This window comes from Ochotona curzoniae, unplaced genomic scaffold (assembly GCF_017591425.1).
Source record: "Ochotona curzoniae isolate NIBS_2020 unplaced genomic scaffold, NIBS_Ocur_1.0 scaffold_4701, whole genome shotgun sequence".
Taxonomy (NCBI): Eukaryota; Metazoa; Chordata; class Mammalia; order Lagomorpha; family Ochotonidae; genus Ochotona; species Ochotona curzoniae.
The window spans coordinates 14,452,471-14,467,540 of record NW_024467122.1 but is presented as its reverse complement, the minus strand read 5'-3'; the positions used below and the strand labels follow the sequence as shown (position 1 = coordinate 14,467,540).

Below are 15,070 nucleotides of genomic sequence, written 5' to 3'. Positions count from 1 at the left end.
TTTGAACTCCATCACATAGGAAAATGAACAGTCCATTCAATGTATTGTTTCTGGTGCATTTTTTTTTCTTCTTGCCAACTTTAAGAATAAAACAGAAGATGAAAAACCATAAACCAGAAGACTAAAGTACCATAATGCACAATGCATACAAATCTAGCATACCCTCAGTGTATTGAGAGATCTTTTTTTTATGCAAATGCAGTGTGTACCACGGCCTCCAAGTCTGGTTTCAGGTGGGGCTGGATTGGATCATGAGAGGTTATACATTGTTAAGATTTCTATTTCAAAGTCAAGCATGCCCTGGTGGCAACAATCATTAAACTTAACGAAGGTAATCCAAGCCAAGGCAAACAACACTGTGGAAAAATACAAAATATTTACTCTACCTAATGTAGCTATTCCTACTGGACAATAAGTATGCTGCATAATTATGAACTGCAGCCCATAGCTATGCAAAGCTCACTACAGAATGAACCAAACCCTGCGTGTGTAGTTAGGGATCCAGCATGACTTTACTGCTCAGCACAAGACAAATCCACGACCCAGCAGACACGGGACTCACGGCCTGACAGCTGCGGTGTGGGAGGATGGTGTTTTTCCCTTTTCCCTTTTCGCCTCAAAATACAAACAAAATAATCACATCATTGAAGATCACAATTAAACCCCAGTCTAACTTAAAATTCATCTTCAGAGCTGTCGGCTAAGAGCATCACTCGGTCTTGCATGCTGTTGAATTCTCTCTGCTAAGAGAAAAACAAATAACAAAGCGTTAAACTCTTGCTGCTACAGAACAATGCTGAGACACTGTTCCACTGCAAAAGACACTAACAAAGCAGGGCCAGGCAGCAGCTGCTGCAGCTGCTCCACACCGCCAGGCACCTCAACACTGTGCACACACCATTAACCCCCACGTGCTTTATTAAGCAAATTAGATGAGTCCAGAGTGTTCAGAAACTGATGAGCTTTTCTAGTCCTGGTTCCGTACCTTTCTTTTATGCCTTTTGAAGCCATTTCTCCTTCGGCGATTCATAACCTTAATGCTGTAGAGTGCTCCCAAGATGAACAAGGCTCCAGCTATCCCCACGCCTACGGGCACCAGCATCCCAGACATGTAACCAGCCTGCATGGAAAAGGCAACACCATCAGACCACGGCCCGCGGCTCCCCATTTCTCCTGGATGGCAGCAGGTACACAGTCAGTTCTAATTCCGCCATTGGCCTTGCTAGCGAATAAAAATCACATCGAGAATAAGGTCACTTTTTAGGGAGAAGGTAATGGATGAGAGGTAGCACTGTATATTGGGTATCTCAAGTCTCACAAGTAAATGTTGAAATAGATCAAGCAGACCTAATGCACCTGCAGTCATCTGCTCACGTGCATCCATCAATATCTATTTTGGGTGATAGCAATATAAATTGTATTAAAAATGAGTGAAGTAAGCTTCTGAGCATGCTAGGACTATTAGAGTGCTACACAGTGAAAACAGCCTGAGACTGAGTGTCCTTTGCACTTGCATAATTTAGAGGATAAAAGGAGGGCCCTGACCATGATGGCTCTCTCTCTCTCTCTCTCTCTCTCTTTTTCTCTACCCCCACTCCCTTCCCCTCTACTTCTTGATTTACATTAAGAAAAAAAAAAAGAGACAAGAGATTTGTAGGGAAGCAAAGTGCCTACAAAAGGACAGAGCCGGAAGAGTATTAGATGCTGCGGCAAAGGGGAGAAGACCGGTGCAAGGACACAGCAGGCACAAAAACAGCAGACGGGATAACTTCTGAGCACAGCAGAATCTGTCCAGCGGAAAAGACTGAAGTTTGGGTTTGGAAAAGGATTCTGAGTGTCTCCCACCCAAAAGAAAGGAAGTGGCAGATAAGGGCACAAAGACCCCATCAACAACAGAGGTGCCTCCCCAAGAGCAGAGATCTCAAACCCACGTGTGGCCCCCACTGTCCCCAAGTTGTCATCTGGATACCTTGGTCCTGACAGCAGCCTGACCCCTACATAACCCAGGGGGTAAGCAAGTTACTCAGGCCCACTGAAGACTTAGGACAAGGCCACACTACCAAGTATCCTCCCCACACCCTAGCCAGTAAAACACCTATGGACTGGAGGGTATGTGCTAGCCTAGAGCACTTTCAGAGGGGAACACAAACATAGGCTTGCCTTCCTAGAAGCGCACCCAGACAAAATACACAAGCAATTAAAAGTCACAATTCATAGACAGGCATCGGGGATGGGAGGGACCATGAGTCTGTTCAAATGCTTCCAACAGAGCTCAAGGTTCTCTAGAAAGTGCTAAAGTGTGTGGGCTGACATGCCTTCCTGACACGCAGAGAAGCAGTTCTCGGGAGAGGGAGGCCCTGCCAGAGCTATAGCAGGTCCATCCCTGGCTGTGCCTCCCAAAGCTTAGGTTAAGGCAAATGATGGAATGTGAGAACAACAACATCATTCATCAGCATCCTAAGTGCTTTTCCCCAAGAAACAAAACCCAGTCATTTATCAACAAATTAATATGCTTTGCAAAAGCCCAAACTTTTTCTAAATGCCTTCCAGATCAGCTAAAGGCTTACAAAAACACTGTAATTTTCCATGTGGGAAAACAATGGACAACAGTAAGGTTTCAGTGCTTTTGCTGGCAATGTGAACAAGAAAAAAAAAATTACTGTTCTCAGTGCTTGGAAATATGCACTTGTGAAAACAGGATCAACTTTAAGACAAGTCAGGTGGGCTTTTCTGAGTTGGACCTTCAGGCACATCTGAGCCTGTGGGAGATGAGGCTCACCCCTGGGGTGGCCCTGCCTTCACAAAGTAGTTTGTTCCCACGTGAATCACAAGGAAATTCAACACTATCCCACATTTCTTTATTGACACATTAACACTTCTTATTTCTGGAGTTCCACATCATGTAGATTTAACCAGCAAAAAGAAATTCGGTTATCTTTTTTTGTTGTTGTTGTTCCCTCATTTGGGGACAGAGGAGCAACATCTGTCTTGCATTGAAATCACAGATTACAAGATGGGAACAAAGTAATCCCACCATCTTGGACTGTAATTTAACCATTCCATTCTCAAAACTGACAAAGGGGAAACGAGCTCTTCCTTTACAGAGCTCCTTGGTTTCTCCAGAAACAAAATAAATAAATAAGTAGGCCTGCACAGAATTTTTAACTTGCAAATCCTGCCTAGCACCGTTTTTTTTTTTTAATATAAAATTTTATTTTGACATTCTTTACATAGTTAATTAGGGTAAGAAGGTTCAAGGGCTACATGAAAGAGGATAATACTAGTATTTTTCCATATTGTTACCTTCATGTTTAAAGGGGGGTATTAAGGGAGAAGGCCCACCCAATTTCCCACCCTCCCCAGGTCCCAGATGTAGGGCATGCTCTGAGGATCTTGCTCAGGTGGTTTTGATATTGCAATTGTTATGAATCGCTGCCAGTCTTGCCACTCCAAGCACTATGAGGGCTTTGAAAAACCCACTGATTGACATAGTCCATCATAGCTTAGATGGTTGGTTGACCTGTTCTGTCTTCTCTCTTTTCTTCGTTAGGGTTCTGAGTCCAACATTTAGATTAGGAAGATCTCCAAAGAAACTTCTTGTATGTGCTAACAAGTACAGGGCCTGGCACCGTCCATCGCTCCAATCAGCTGGTGGTTGCAATTGCTGGGTTGGTTCTGTTTTCACTCCCGACTTCCACTGGAACCAATGGGTGTTGCAGTCCAGCCTAGTTCTGCCCAGCACATACTTGGTCCTCACATATACCAGCGGGAGCTGCAGCCTAGGTTGGAGCGACCCACAATAACCCCCACCAGGCCCACCCCCTACCCTGGTTTGCCAGTAAGTGTAGCAGTAATCCAGCCTGTCCCACACCCCATTCCACCCCAGCTGCTATCTTAGTTTTATGTCCTCCTGTGGAAGTGGTAACCCAAGACGGATGAGCCCACTATTACCCTCCCAGGCCTCTCCCACTCCCAGATTCCAGCTGATGCTGCGTCTAAGCCCAAACAACCCTCGCCCACTTTAATTTTGTTTGCACCAGTAGGAATAATCCACCGAGCCCGGCTTTTCCCTGATCTAGTCCACATGAGGCGCACAGGTGTGGTAGCTCTGCCCAGTCTGGTCTGCCCCCATCCCAGCCCATGCTCTCCTGCGGAAGTAGCTGTCCTGCAAAGGAACCCTCCCTTATTCCCCTGCTGGCTCTGCCCACTTCCTTTCTTGTTCTCAGGCTGGTAGGGCGCTGCGGTCCCTTCCAGTACAGGCAACCTCACCTCGGCATTCCATAATGTGCATTAGTCTTTGTTGCGACCGACCCTAGGTCGACCCACACTGGTGCCTGGATTTGCCAGTGGATGACGTGGACAGATTCAGCCTGGTCTTGCCCCCACGTCAGCCTATTGTATGCCAGTGGGTAGCTTTCCATGGCCTTTTCTGCGCTGTTTCCTATCATGTTTCTTGCGTTTACCTGCCGGGTCTGTGTCCTGCCAGAGGAGTTGCCCAGGCTCCTCCATCAGAACCTCTCCCAATGCCAGGTTTCATGCTTACCAGTGGGTCCATGAGCCAACCCTACTCAGTCCACCTCCAGGAATAAGGAACTGTGGCTTTTCCTGACTGGCCTTCCACCCAATCTGGTTCTTGCTGTTGGATGTTCCAGCCCAGCCATGGTTTGTCCATACCCACATATGGCTCACACATGGCTCAGTAGGGGTTTGAGACCTAGCCTAGTCCATCCCACATCTGCCCTGGTCCTCCAGAACACCAGGGGGAGTCGGGGTCCGGCCCGGTTCGGTGCATCCAATCCCAGTCCACACTTGTGCCAAGGGAGACTACAACTGTTTCCCGACCAGAGCGCAGCTCCCCTTCCAGGCCATGTGCCTCTTGGTGGGAACCTCAACCCAGCTAGGGTTGTCCCCTTAGCTCCCCAACCGGATCTGTTCCCAGCCATAGATCACTTGCCTGCCAATGGATGCTCTGACTCAGCTTGGCACAGCTCCTCACCTGTCCCGACCTCTGCCTTAGACACTGTGGCTTAGCATCCCTGACTCCCACAGACCAGCAGGTACAAGAGCCTAGCTCGGCATGACCTTTGCTCCCTCCTGGTTTCTAGTTTTACTTGTGGGCTAAGGTTTGCTCAGTTCTGCCTAATCTACTCTGTTCCATTACCAGTTGACACATTGGCCAACTGTTGGAGCTACTTTTGCAGGACAAGCCCCAAGCCCTTGCTTCTGCATGACTGGTATTTGGTGCTCAGAATTATTAGTGATTAAAAGTTTTGCTAAGGAAGAGTTACTGCCTGTTTCAGGTCCAAGAATCACAATGGGTTCAACCTGGAGCTAATTAAGCAGCAACTCAAAGAACCAAATCCTCAGAGCTCCCCGGCCGGGCAGCCAGCAGGCAGAGCCTGGCACCAAATGGCGCACTGGCAGCCCGGGGACAGCTCAGCACATGGCGGCTGTGCCCATGGCGGCTGTCCGGGATCCAGGCATGAGACGCCCCGTCCTGAGACCCACCAGCTGCCAGGAGGCTGCTGGAGGTTTAAATAACCCAGGCCCAAGGTCGCCCCCCCCTCCAAATCCCATTCACCGCCCCATGAGGGCGGTGGGTGGGTCCCGGGCCTGCCCAGTCCCGGAGGCCTTCCCCTCGGTCTACTCACCCCGAAGGAAGCGGCCCCCGGAACCCAGCAGACCCGGGGACAGCTCAGCACATGGCGGCTGTGCCCATGGCGGCTGTCCGGGATCCAGGCATGAGACGCCCCGTCCTGAGACCCACCACCGTTTTTTTAAGTCCAAATTGTGGAATGTGCACATGCCTCCAAAAGTGACACTCCGAACAGGACACATTTCTAGCAATGTCTTATCCCAACCCAAAATGCACTGCCTGGATTTAATCATAAAGAAATATCCAACAAGTAGAAAGTGGAGAATATTCTTTTAAAAAAGAAAGACTGCATTCTTTTAAAATGTCAGTGTCTGGAAGGCAAAAGGTAGCTATAAAAATGTTCCAGACAAAAGGAGACTAGAGAAACATGACAATTAAATGTGTTACATAATGCTAGACTGGATCCTGTACTAGAGAAGGAAAAATCGCTTTCGTGGTTTAGGACTATTGAAGCAATCTGAAACATAGATGCCACCCTACCTAAAAGAGCTACACTAACGTTAAACGTATTCAAGCTACTGAATATGTTAAGATTCGTTAACAAAACACTACTGTTCTTTGAAAGTGTATGCTGAACTATTTGGGGATAACCAGACCAAGAACATGCAACTTATCCTCAAATGGATCAGAAGAAAAGAGAGACCATTTTAACAAATGATAAAGCCAAATGGGATCCAGCATTACCAGTGGACAGAATGGGTAAAGATGGCAGTTATTTCGAAACGAAAGTCACATTCTTTAAATACATTTTAAATTGAAATATAACTAGATATACTTGTTTGAGAGTTTTTGTCTCAAGTGTATGAGAGGCATCTTTTTTGGCAGGATAATACATGATAATCATGATTTATTCTGTTGTGTTACAATGTACTAACTATAGCCTATTAGATTGAGACAGTGCATTTGTGCTTTCCATGTACAATGATGGTTCTCCAACTGGAGAAAGCGCTGTACTAATTACCATGTGTTTGTTGTGACCCTGACAATCTAATGTACTAATAAATCCCTTAGAATTAAAAAATACAAAATACAATGTATAACACTGTCAACACAGTTTCCAAAAAAAAAAAATTTTTTTTGTTAAGATGTTAAACATAGATCACTGGATTCCATCTGCATTTGTAACCCTGTGTTCAGGCTACATATTGAACACTGCTGCCCTGAGTAATGGTCTGGTTCATTTGTCCTCTGGATGTTCTCTTAAAGCTAGAGAAAAAAAAACTGAGAGAGAGAAACAAAATGGAGGAATAGGGTTAGGACACAGTTAAACAGACAATCATTAGCCAGGGTGAGGCAGAAAGGGAGTTAACCAAGGAAATAGGAAAGGACAGGCCAATGGCAGAGGGATAGCTGGAGACCCATGGACACTGGGAAGCAGCAAAGACAGCAGAGTGGGGTTGCAATGACCAAACATTCCAGGGTGGTCAGCAATCAGAGCTCCACAGTGGCCAGGTGGGAAGCGGAGTTCACCGGGAGGTCAGGAGGTGAACCTAGCCATCGAATTGCCCATCCTGGTGATCTGCTTGATTTACCAATGAGCAAACACAGAGTGGCAGAGCCCAAGCAGGCAGGTGCAGGCACAGGGTAGACTTCATGGCTCAGGCTCCACAGAGCACATCAGGCACCATTTTGTGGAACGAGGAAAAGGCTGTGGGGCTGGGGGGACAAAAGCAAGCTGCACATGCACTAAGCCAGGAGCAGGTACATATCCATTTCAGCACATCGCACTGTTCCCACAAGGAAAATGGTACCGACTTGGCATCCCACAGGTTCCACCCAGAAAGGTCCGGGTGGCCCCGAGACCTAACATCCAGCAGGCGCAGACCTCTACCAGTGCCACACTGGGCATCATTTTGTGTACTTAGGAGGAACAACAGTGAGCTCCACATGCACTAACCTGGGAGAGAATTCACTTCTGGCTCAACACATTGCACTGGTCTCACAGTAATAGTACCAACTTGGCACCCTACAGGTTCCACTCAAAATAGGTCTGCATGGTCCTCAGATCTAATGGTTAGCAGGTTCTGGCAAGATCAACACTGCTGAAAACCCAGTGAATTAGGGTAGCTGGTATCTCCATAATCCCAGGCATCTTGAAACAGCAGTGGGAGAAAAGCTGTGCAAGCAATGGTGGGACCACAGTGAAGGATCATGGGAAGTGAAAAGTGGAGAGCCAAGAGCTGGGGTTACAGAGACCTAGCACAATCAGTAAAGTCCACCTGTAAACCAGTGGGAAACACCACTTAAAAAGTGACCCAAAGGAGAGGAATCTGCTAACCAGAATAGCAATGACCAAGAGCAAAAGAAGAGACAGAGGCACAATGGATATTACTGAAGACTCTTCCACAAAGGAGCACAAGTCTTTGTCAACCTCAGAGTTGACAAACTTTAAGAGTTACCTGAGGAAGACATCAAGAAAGTGGGGGATAAAAAATGCTTAAAATTTGTTACAAGACTTCTTAGTAACAATGAGAAGCACATACAGGAGTTGAAGGAATTTAAGGAATAAGTCACACAGGATATAGTAACACTAAAACAAAATCAAACTGCATTGTTAGAAATGAAGGACACAATAGAGAAAATGGAAAATTCAATGGAAAGCCTTAATGATAGAATGAGTCAGGCAGAAGAAAGGATCTTGGAATTGAAGGACATTTCCTTCAACAATTGGGGGAAAAAATAAAAAATGGAGGAGAATCTGAGTCAAGCTAAGAAGAGTATTCAGGAATTACAGAGCACTATTAAAGGGCCAAATGTAAGAGTTATGGGAGTCCCAGAAGGTGCAGAAAGAGAAGCTGGGTTTACAAAGGTATTTAATGAAATAATAAATGAAAACTTCCCTAATTTGGAGAAAGAATTGGGAAACAAAACACAGGAAGACACAGAACTTCCAACAGGATGACCAAAAGTGAACTTCACCTCAACATATGATAATCAAGCTCTGTTCAGTTGAACACAGGGAAAAGATCCTTAAATGTGCACATGAAAAAATCAATTAACATACAGAAGAGCCCCAAGCAGACTCACTGCTGTCCTCTCAAAGGAAATTCTATAGGCCAGAAGAGAATGGAGTGACATATTCCAGATTCTAAAATGAAAAAATTGCTGGCCCAGAATAATGTACCCAGAAAAGCTTTCCTTTTTCTTTGAAAATGAAACAAAATTCTTCCATAATAAAGGAAAACTCAAAGAATATGCCTCTTCCAGATTCACCTTACAAATGAGCTTAAAGAAATATCACCTACCAAAATCAAAGGAAAACAGTTTGGTTTTTTATAATAAGACTGGTCTTTATTAGACACCTAAATAGTTAAGTATCTTCAGTTTTGAGAAGTCGTTTAGCTACTCAAAGGTTATCAGTAGGTTAGTCAAGTTAAGATTCACCCGACAAGCACCCCCAACCTAGATCTTTAACCAAAAAGAAGGGTAATTCTATATCAAATCCATATGATGCACCACAACAGCCATTCCCTGCTTCTGTAGCAACAGGACTTCAGTTTTGGATTCAGCACAGAATACAAATTATTCCTCACCTTTCATGCAGCTGGGTATAATCATATGATAAATTTCAACACAAAGATAACAAATTAGTGTTACCTGTAAATTCTAGGACATACTCTTTAAAAGGCATCAGGTACTTTGCCTAGTACTTAAGATGCCCACATTGTACAAGTACCTGGGTTTGACTCCCAACTCCAGCTCCTGAGTCCAATGTCTCGCTAAAATGGATCCCAAGAGTCAGTGGGGGTGGCTCCAAGAACTGGATTCCTGCCCCTGACATGAGAGACCCAGGTTATGTTCCCCAGTTCTGACTTTGACCCCAGCTCAGCTACCATTGCTGGTAAACAAGAGATGCTAAATGCACACGTACCTCTCAATGAAATAAGTAAAAATTTAATGGGGGGAGTAGAGCCTTTATTTTGGCCCCCTTAAACAATGGCAGAGAGAGACTTTACCCTCTCCTTTTGAGAAGGGCAGGACTCCTTTGATCTTCCCCTACTCTTTCTTTCTGGCTAGAATATAGACACAGCTAAGTTGGAAGTGCCAACATAGAGCAAGAGATGATCTTGGGAATGAAGGACACAAGGATGGAGCTTGAGTTTGTGCCTGTCACTGTGTCTCTTCCCACTGATGCTCGACAACTATTTTTAGATTCACATATGACAGACAAATTTCTAATTTAGCAAAGGCAATGATATCAGAGATTCTTCGTGACTTACAATTGGTATAAATCCAAGCTAGTATAAAAAGACAACAAAAACAAAAGGAGTTAACTTAGGCTTTTAAAAAGACCACTCTTTTTAGAGCCTGACTAAAAGAGAATGAATAGTGGAAAAGTCAAATGAAGTTAAGCTGAGAGCATGTTGTGGCTTGGTCCAGCTTAAATCTGTGATTTTGTTAGCAATTCCAAAACTTTCATCAAAGAGACAACCGTCTCACTCTCAGTGGATTCCAAATAAAATGACTGGCAAGACATACAGATCATAGGTGATGGACAGTTATATGTATAGAAGATACAGTCACATGTGTACATGTGACTGGTCATGTGCACATATGAAAGGATTTGTAACATTTTTTCATATAGAGGAAGGGTAGATAATTTAAACATCTGAATGAGTCCCTCCTAGAAAGAATCAAAAGGTGAAGACATAAATGTTAATTAAAACATTAAATAAATAAGATATAGATATCAAATAAATCCTTGCTATAGTCTTGACTTTTTTTTTCTATTTAAAAAAATTATTTAAGAAATGCTAGCGATGGGGGAGACCTTGGATTGAGCACACGTGGGGTCTTCTTGACTCCATGCGCTCCTTGTGCTTGTTGGTCTCCATGCGCTCAGCAATGGCACTGGGGGCAACCTTGAATCAGGCCTGTCGAGGGTCCTTTTGATTCAATGCTCCTGGAGACAGAGGGGGCGACCTCCAATTGGACAGCCAATGGTGGGGTGAGGTGTCCTGCATGGCCTGGGTCACCTGGCCTAGATTCTTGGGCCTGTCTGCATTGTTGGCGAGCTCCAGGAGCAGGATCCAATAGGGCCCAGGTTCTTGGGAGCCCCTGAGCCCATGAGCCCACCTGCAAAAACTCGACCTCCTCATCTGTGGAAAAGACAGAGCAGTGGACGGCAGGTCCAGATGCACCTGAAGGAAATGGCAACCCATTGGAGCCTACAGAGGACGTCTGGTAACAGAGCAGGGGAAGGAGAACAAAATACATTGCACAACTACCCCAGAAAAATGATGACAGCAAAAATCTGGGTGAACAGAGACTCTAAGGTTGACTGTTTTAGCCAATGGACATTGGAAGGGATTCCTCATCCTTAGGTTGGCAAAATCGACAGCATTTCAGAACTATCAAAACCACCTGAGCAGAACTCTTAGAGCATGCGCTACATGGGAACCCTGGGTTCTAACAAGAGGCCGTTCCCATCCCTGGATAGCAGGCAGTTGGGAGGCTGGGTATGGCTTCTCTTTTTATTTTCCCACCTTCTCCCAGACACAGGAAGAAGAAATAGAAACTTTAGAAACAGTGATTACACCCACTTTTCCCTATCCTCCCCCGTGATCCTTCCCACCCTGATCAACAATGTAAACACCATCAAAAATAAAGATTAAAAAAAAGAAGAAGAAATGTTGGGGGAAAAATGCTTTAAAAGATGATGAGAATGCTAGGAAAACCTCAAAATCCAGGGGAAAAAAAAAGAGTCACACATAAATTATTCCTCCAAAAGAAAAGGAAGTGGTAGCAGGCATCAGACTTTCCAAATTCACAGCAATCCCTCCTTGAACTGAACAGATTTTTAAAGGAAGCGGTGGGCATACAGACACAGGTAAGATGTTCTACAATAGCTAACTTTCAAACAAATTGCATCGCAAAATTTCTTTGGTTATATTTGTCCCTTCACAGTTGCTCAGGATATTTTCTGTAGAAACAATGGCATATGGGTTCTGAGATTAATACAACAGATCCTGTTATATTTTCATTGCATCACATTTTCCTCTGAAAAATAGTAAGCATACCGACATAACTATATTGGGTTTTAAATCTTTGGACTATTCTTCCCCCAAGTGTTTCAAGTCCCTCCAATCACAGCTCCTTTGCACACTGGACCACTAAAAATTCCATGAGCTTAAACTTTTTCTGAGAAGCAAAAAAATATTAGCAAGGAGAATTATAGCATTATATCATCATTATTATATCATTATTACAATGGAATGTTTTATTAATATTTAACTATAGAAAAGTACATATGATAACTACTTGGCAAAAACTGACTCCAAATCAAAAAGGTTGATGGGACACCACTGACACAGTATACTAAGTATTGGTGAATTGGAGGTAATTCAATATTTGCCACTTGATAAGCTTTCCACTTAACTGAAACCCTAGTAAAATCTGAATTTGGTTATAATAATGAGATATGACACAGGTTACACCAAGGAATTCAAGGCTTCACCACTATTTTTATTCCAGTATAAAATCACAAAGTAACCAAAAGTGAAAACTTGAAAGAGTTGGAAATCTAAAGAAAATGAAAATATAAACCTGAAAACTAATGCTGCCAATCACCATATATGTGCAATTAATAGGAAAGGAAAAAATATTTTTCTCTCACTGGCTATTTCATACAGGTCAGCTCATGAACAGTTAATAAGAAGCAGCACCGTGAAAACTATACACCCAGAAAGTCTCACATGGGGACAAGAAATGTTAGTTAGGATGGCTACATTCTTGAAATTCCCTAGAGGAAAAACCACCTGCATATGTCAAGAACATGATTCAGTTGAACAGACTTACACCTTTATATGACAGCATGATGCTTCAAAGAATAAGCAGCCTCATGTGTACTACAGAAGGACTATAACAGACCTTCCCGATGGGCACATGGAAGTGGCCTCCATCTTGGGATAGATTATTGGAAAAAGATGAGCAAGCTAGAGCTCGGCCTCTAGCTTAGCGGTTAAAATGCCCACATCCCACATTAAAGTAACTGGGTGTTAGAACTGGTTCTGGCTCCTAGCTCAGCTTCCCGTTAATGTAGACGACTCAGGGTTAATGTAGATTCTGCGTGATGGCTTGAGGAATAGGGTCCCTACCACTCACATGGCAGACCTGGACCAAGTGTCCAGCTCCAGCTATCACAGGTATTCAGGGAGTCAACCAGCAGATACGAATGATCTGTCCTCTCTCTCTCTCTCTCTCTCTCTCTCTCTCTCTCTCTCTGTCTCTCTCTCTCTCTCTCTCTCTCTCTCTCTATGTATATATATACACACACACATATCCCCTACCTTCCCTTCTTCCCTCTCTCTGGTGCATACATGCACTATCTCAAATAACCCCTCTTTTATAAAAAGAAACTTAAAGCTGTACTACTCTAGAAGTCTTTTATTTGACAAAGTTGTAAGACTTTAAAAGTAAATCCAAAGAAAGCAAATGAGTTCCTTACCTTGTCTTTTAGTTTTTCCATCCAGCTTCTCACTAGGAAAAAAAGAGAATAAAATATGAATAACCACATTATGTTTATACTTTACGGTATTAAGCTAATTTGATACATTAGAAGCTGATCTCATGGAATATGGTAAAAGTGCCAACAGCATTAATATAATGATGCTGGCCGTCTTGTTTCTATTTCCACTTCATAAAAATGCAACAGACAGCAAAAGTTTCCCTCATATCATTATTAGACGAGCAGCGTATGTTTCTTTGCTATTTTTTTTTTCTATGACTATTGAGCGCTTTCTGCAGTGACCTGGGAGGAGAGAGGCCATCACCTTCAAAGCACCACATTCATTTGTTCTCTGGCGTATTCTTTTCTGTCTTTATCCCTCATCACAGTCGGTTTTGAAGCTTGGCGGGAGGTTGCACATGAACCGTCTGAGAGCAGAGATGAGACTGAGGGAGCAAGGGCAAGGAGCAAAGCAGAGCGCCTCACAACTGGCCCCAGGGGGAACCATTTGCAATCAGGTGTGAAGAACAAAGAATGTGACCACAACCAAGAGCAAGTGTTTCTGAAACACAGATAGCTTCCTAAATGTATCATTCTAGGACAACATAACTGCAATGAAAAAACAAAGCAATAATTGGGAAACATTTATAAAAGCCCACTGGAAATGGCCACATCAACTAATTACAACCATTTGGAAGTGTGTGCATACCAAGAGCAGAAGTAAATACACCGAAACCAAGCGTTAGTCTGTCAGGGACAGCATGGGGTGCAGTGAGGTAAACCCCTGCCTGCGATGCCTGTATCCACTGTGCCCCAGCGATCCCACTTTTAGTCTAGCTAGCAGACCTGGAAAAGCAGTGGAATATGGTCAGAACACTTGGCCGCTGCCACCCCACATGAGAGACTCCAATGAAGCCATAGACTCTTGGCTTCAGCCTGGCTCATCCCAGGCTATCTGTTGTAGTTCTTTGTGGCTGTGAAACAATGCATGGGATAACTACGTCTGTGTCTTAAAAAAAAAAAAGACATAAAAAGAAAGTCTCAGTATTTTTTAAAACATGAATGAAAAAACTAAAAATGATAATCTTACTTTTGGGGAAGCCTATTATTCATCTAGACATTAATCCAAATGAGTAAAGTTACAGAATATAAAATCAGCATATAAAATTTAGTATCATTTCCACTCACCAACACCAAACTATCTGAGAAAGAAAAAAAGAAAAAAAAAGATCCCATTCACAGTAGCTACCAAACAACAACAGCTCATAGGAATAAATTTAACCAAGGAAAAGGAAGACAAAACACTAACGCCAGAAACTGGAGAAGACAAACATAAAAGAAAACTTATCTCATACTGATGGACTGAAGGATGAATATTGCCAGGTCCAGCGCAGTAGTCTACTGGTTAAAGTCCTCGCCTTGCACACGCCGGGATCCCATATGGACGCCGGTTCTAATCCCAGCAGCACCACTTCCCATCCAGCTCCTTGCTTGTGGCCTGGGAAAGCAGTCAAGCACGGCCCAAAGCCTTGGGACCTTGCACCTATGTGGGAGACCCAGAAGAAGCTCCTGGCTCTTGGCTTTAGATTGCCATAGCTCCAGCCATTGTGGCCACTTGGGGAGTGAATCAACAGAGAAGAAGAAAGATCTTCCTCTCTGTCTCTTCTCCTCTGTATATAACTGACTTTCCAATAAAATAAACAAATCTTTTTTAAAAAAAGAATGAATATTACCAAATTGTATAACTGAAAAAATACTACAAAGAAATGCCTATCAAACTCCAAAGACATCTTTAAAATAAATAAGAAAATTCTAAAAATAATATGGGACCTCAATTAACCAAAACAATTTGGAGAGAAAAGATAAGCTAAAGATACTATTCCACCTGATTTCAAGGTGATTGTAATCAAAACAGCATAATACAGGCATAAAAAGAGACACACGAACAAGTGCAACAAAACAGAGAG

At 43.6% G+C, this 15,070-nt stretch overlaps 1 protein-coding gene across 1 annotated transcript in view; it reads right to left on the bottom strand.

Moving 5' to 3' along the window:
- Positions 1-588: 588 nt before the first annotated feature.
- ARMH4 (armadillo like helical domain containing 4) overlaps positions 589-15,070 on the bottom strand; it is a 115,009-nt gene continuing 100,527 nt past the window's right edge. Inside the window, exons 5-7 of the mRNA XM_040969955.1 lie at positions 13,104-13,135; positions 986-1,120; positions 589-743 (exon numbers count right to left, since the gene is read on the bottom strand). Coding sequence (XP_040825889.1) covers positions 675-743; positions 986-1,120; positions 13,104-13,135 — 236 coding nt within the window. The 3' untranslated portion in view covers positions 589-674. The remainder of the gene's footprint in view (positions 744-985; positions 1,121-13,103; positions 13,136-15,070) is intronic.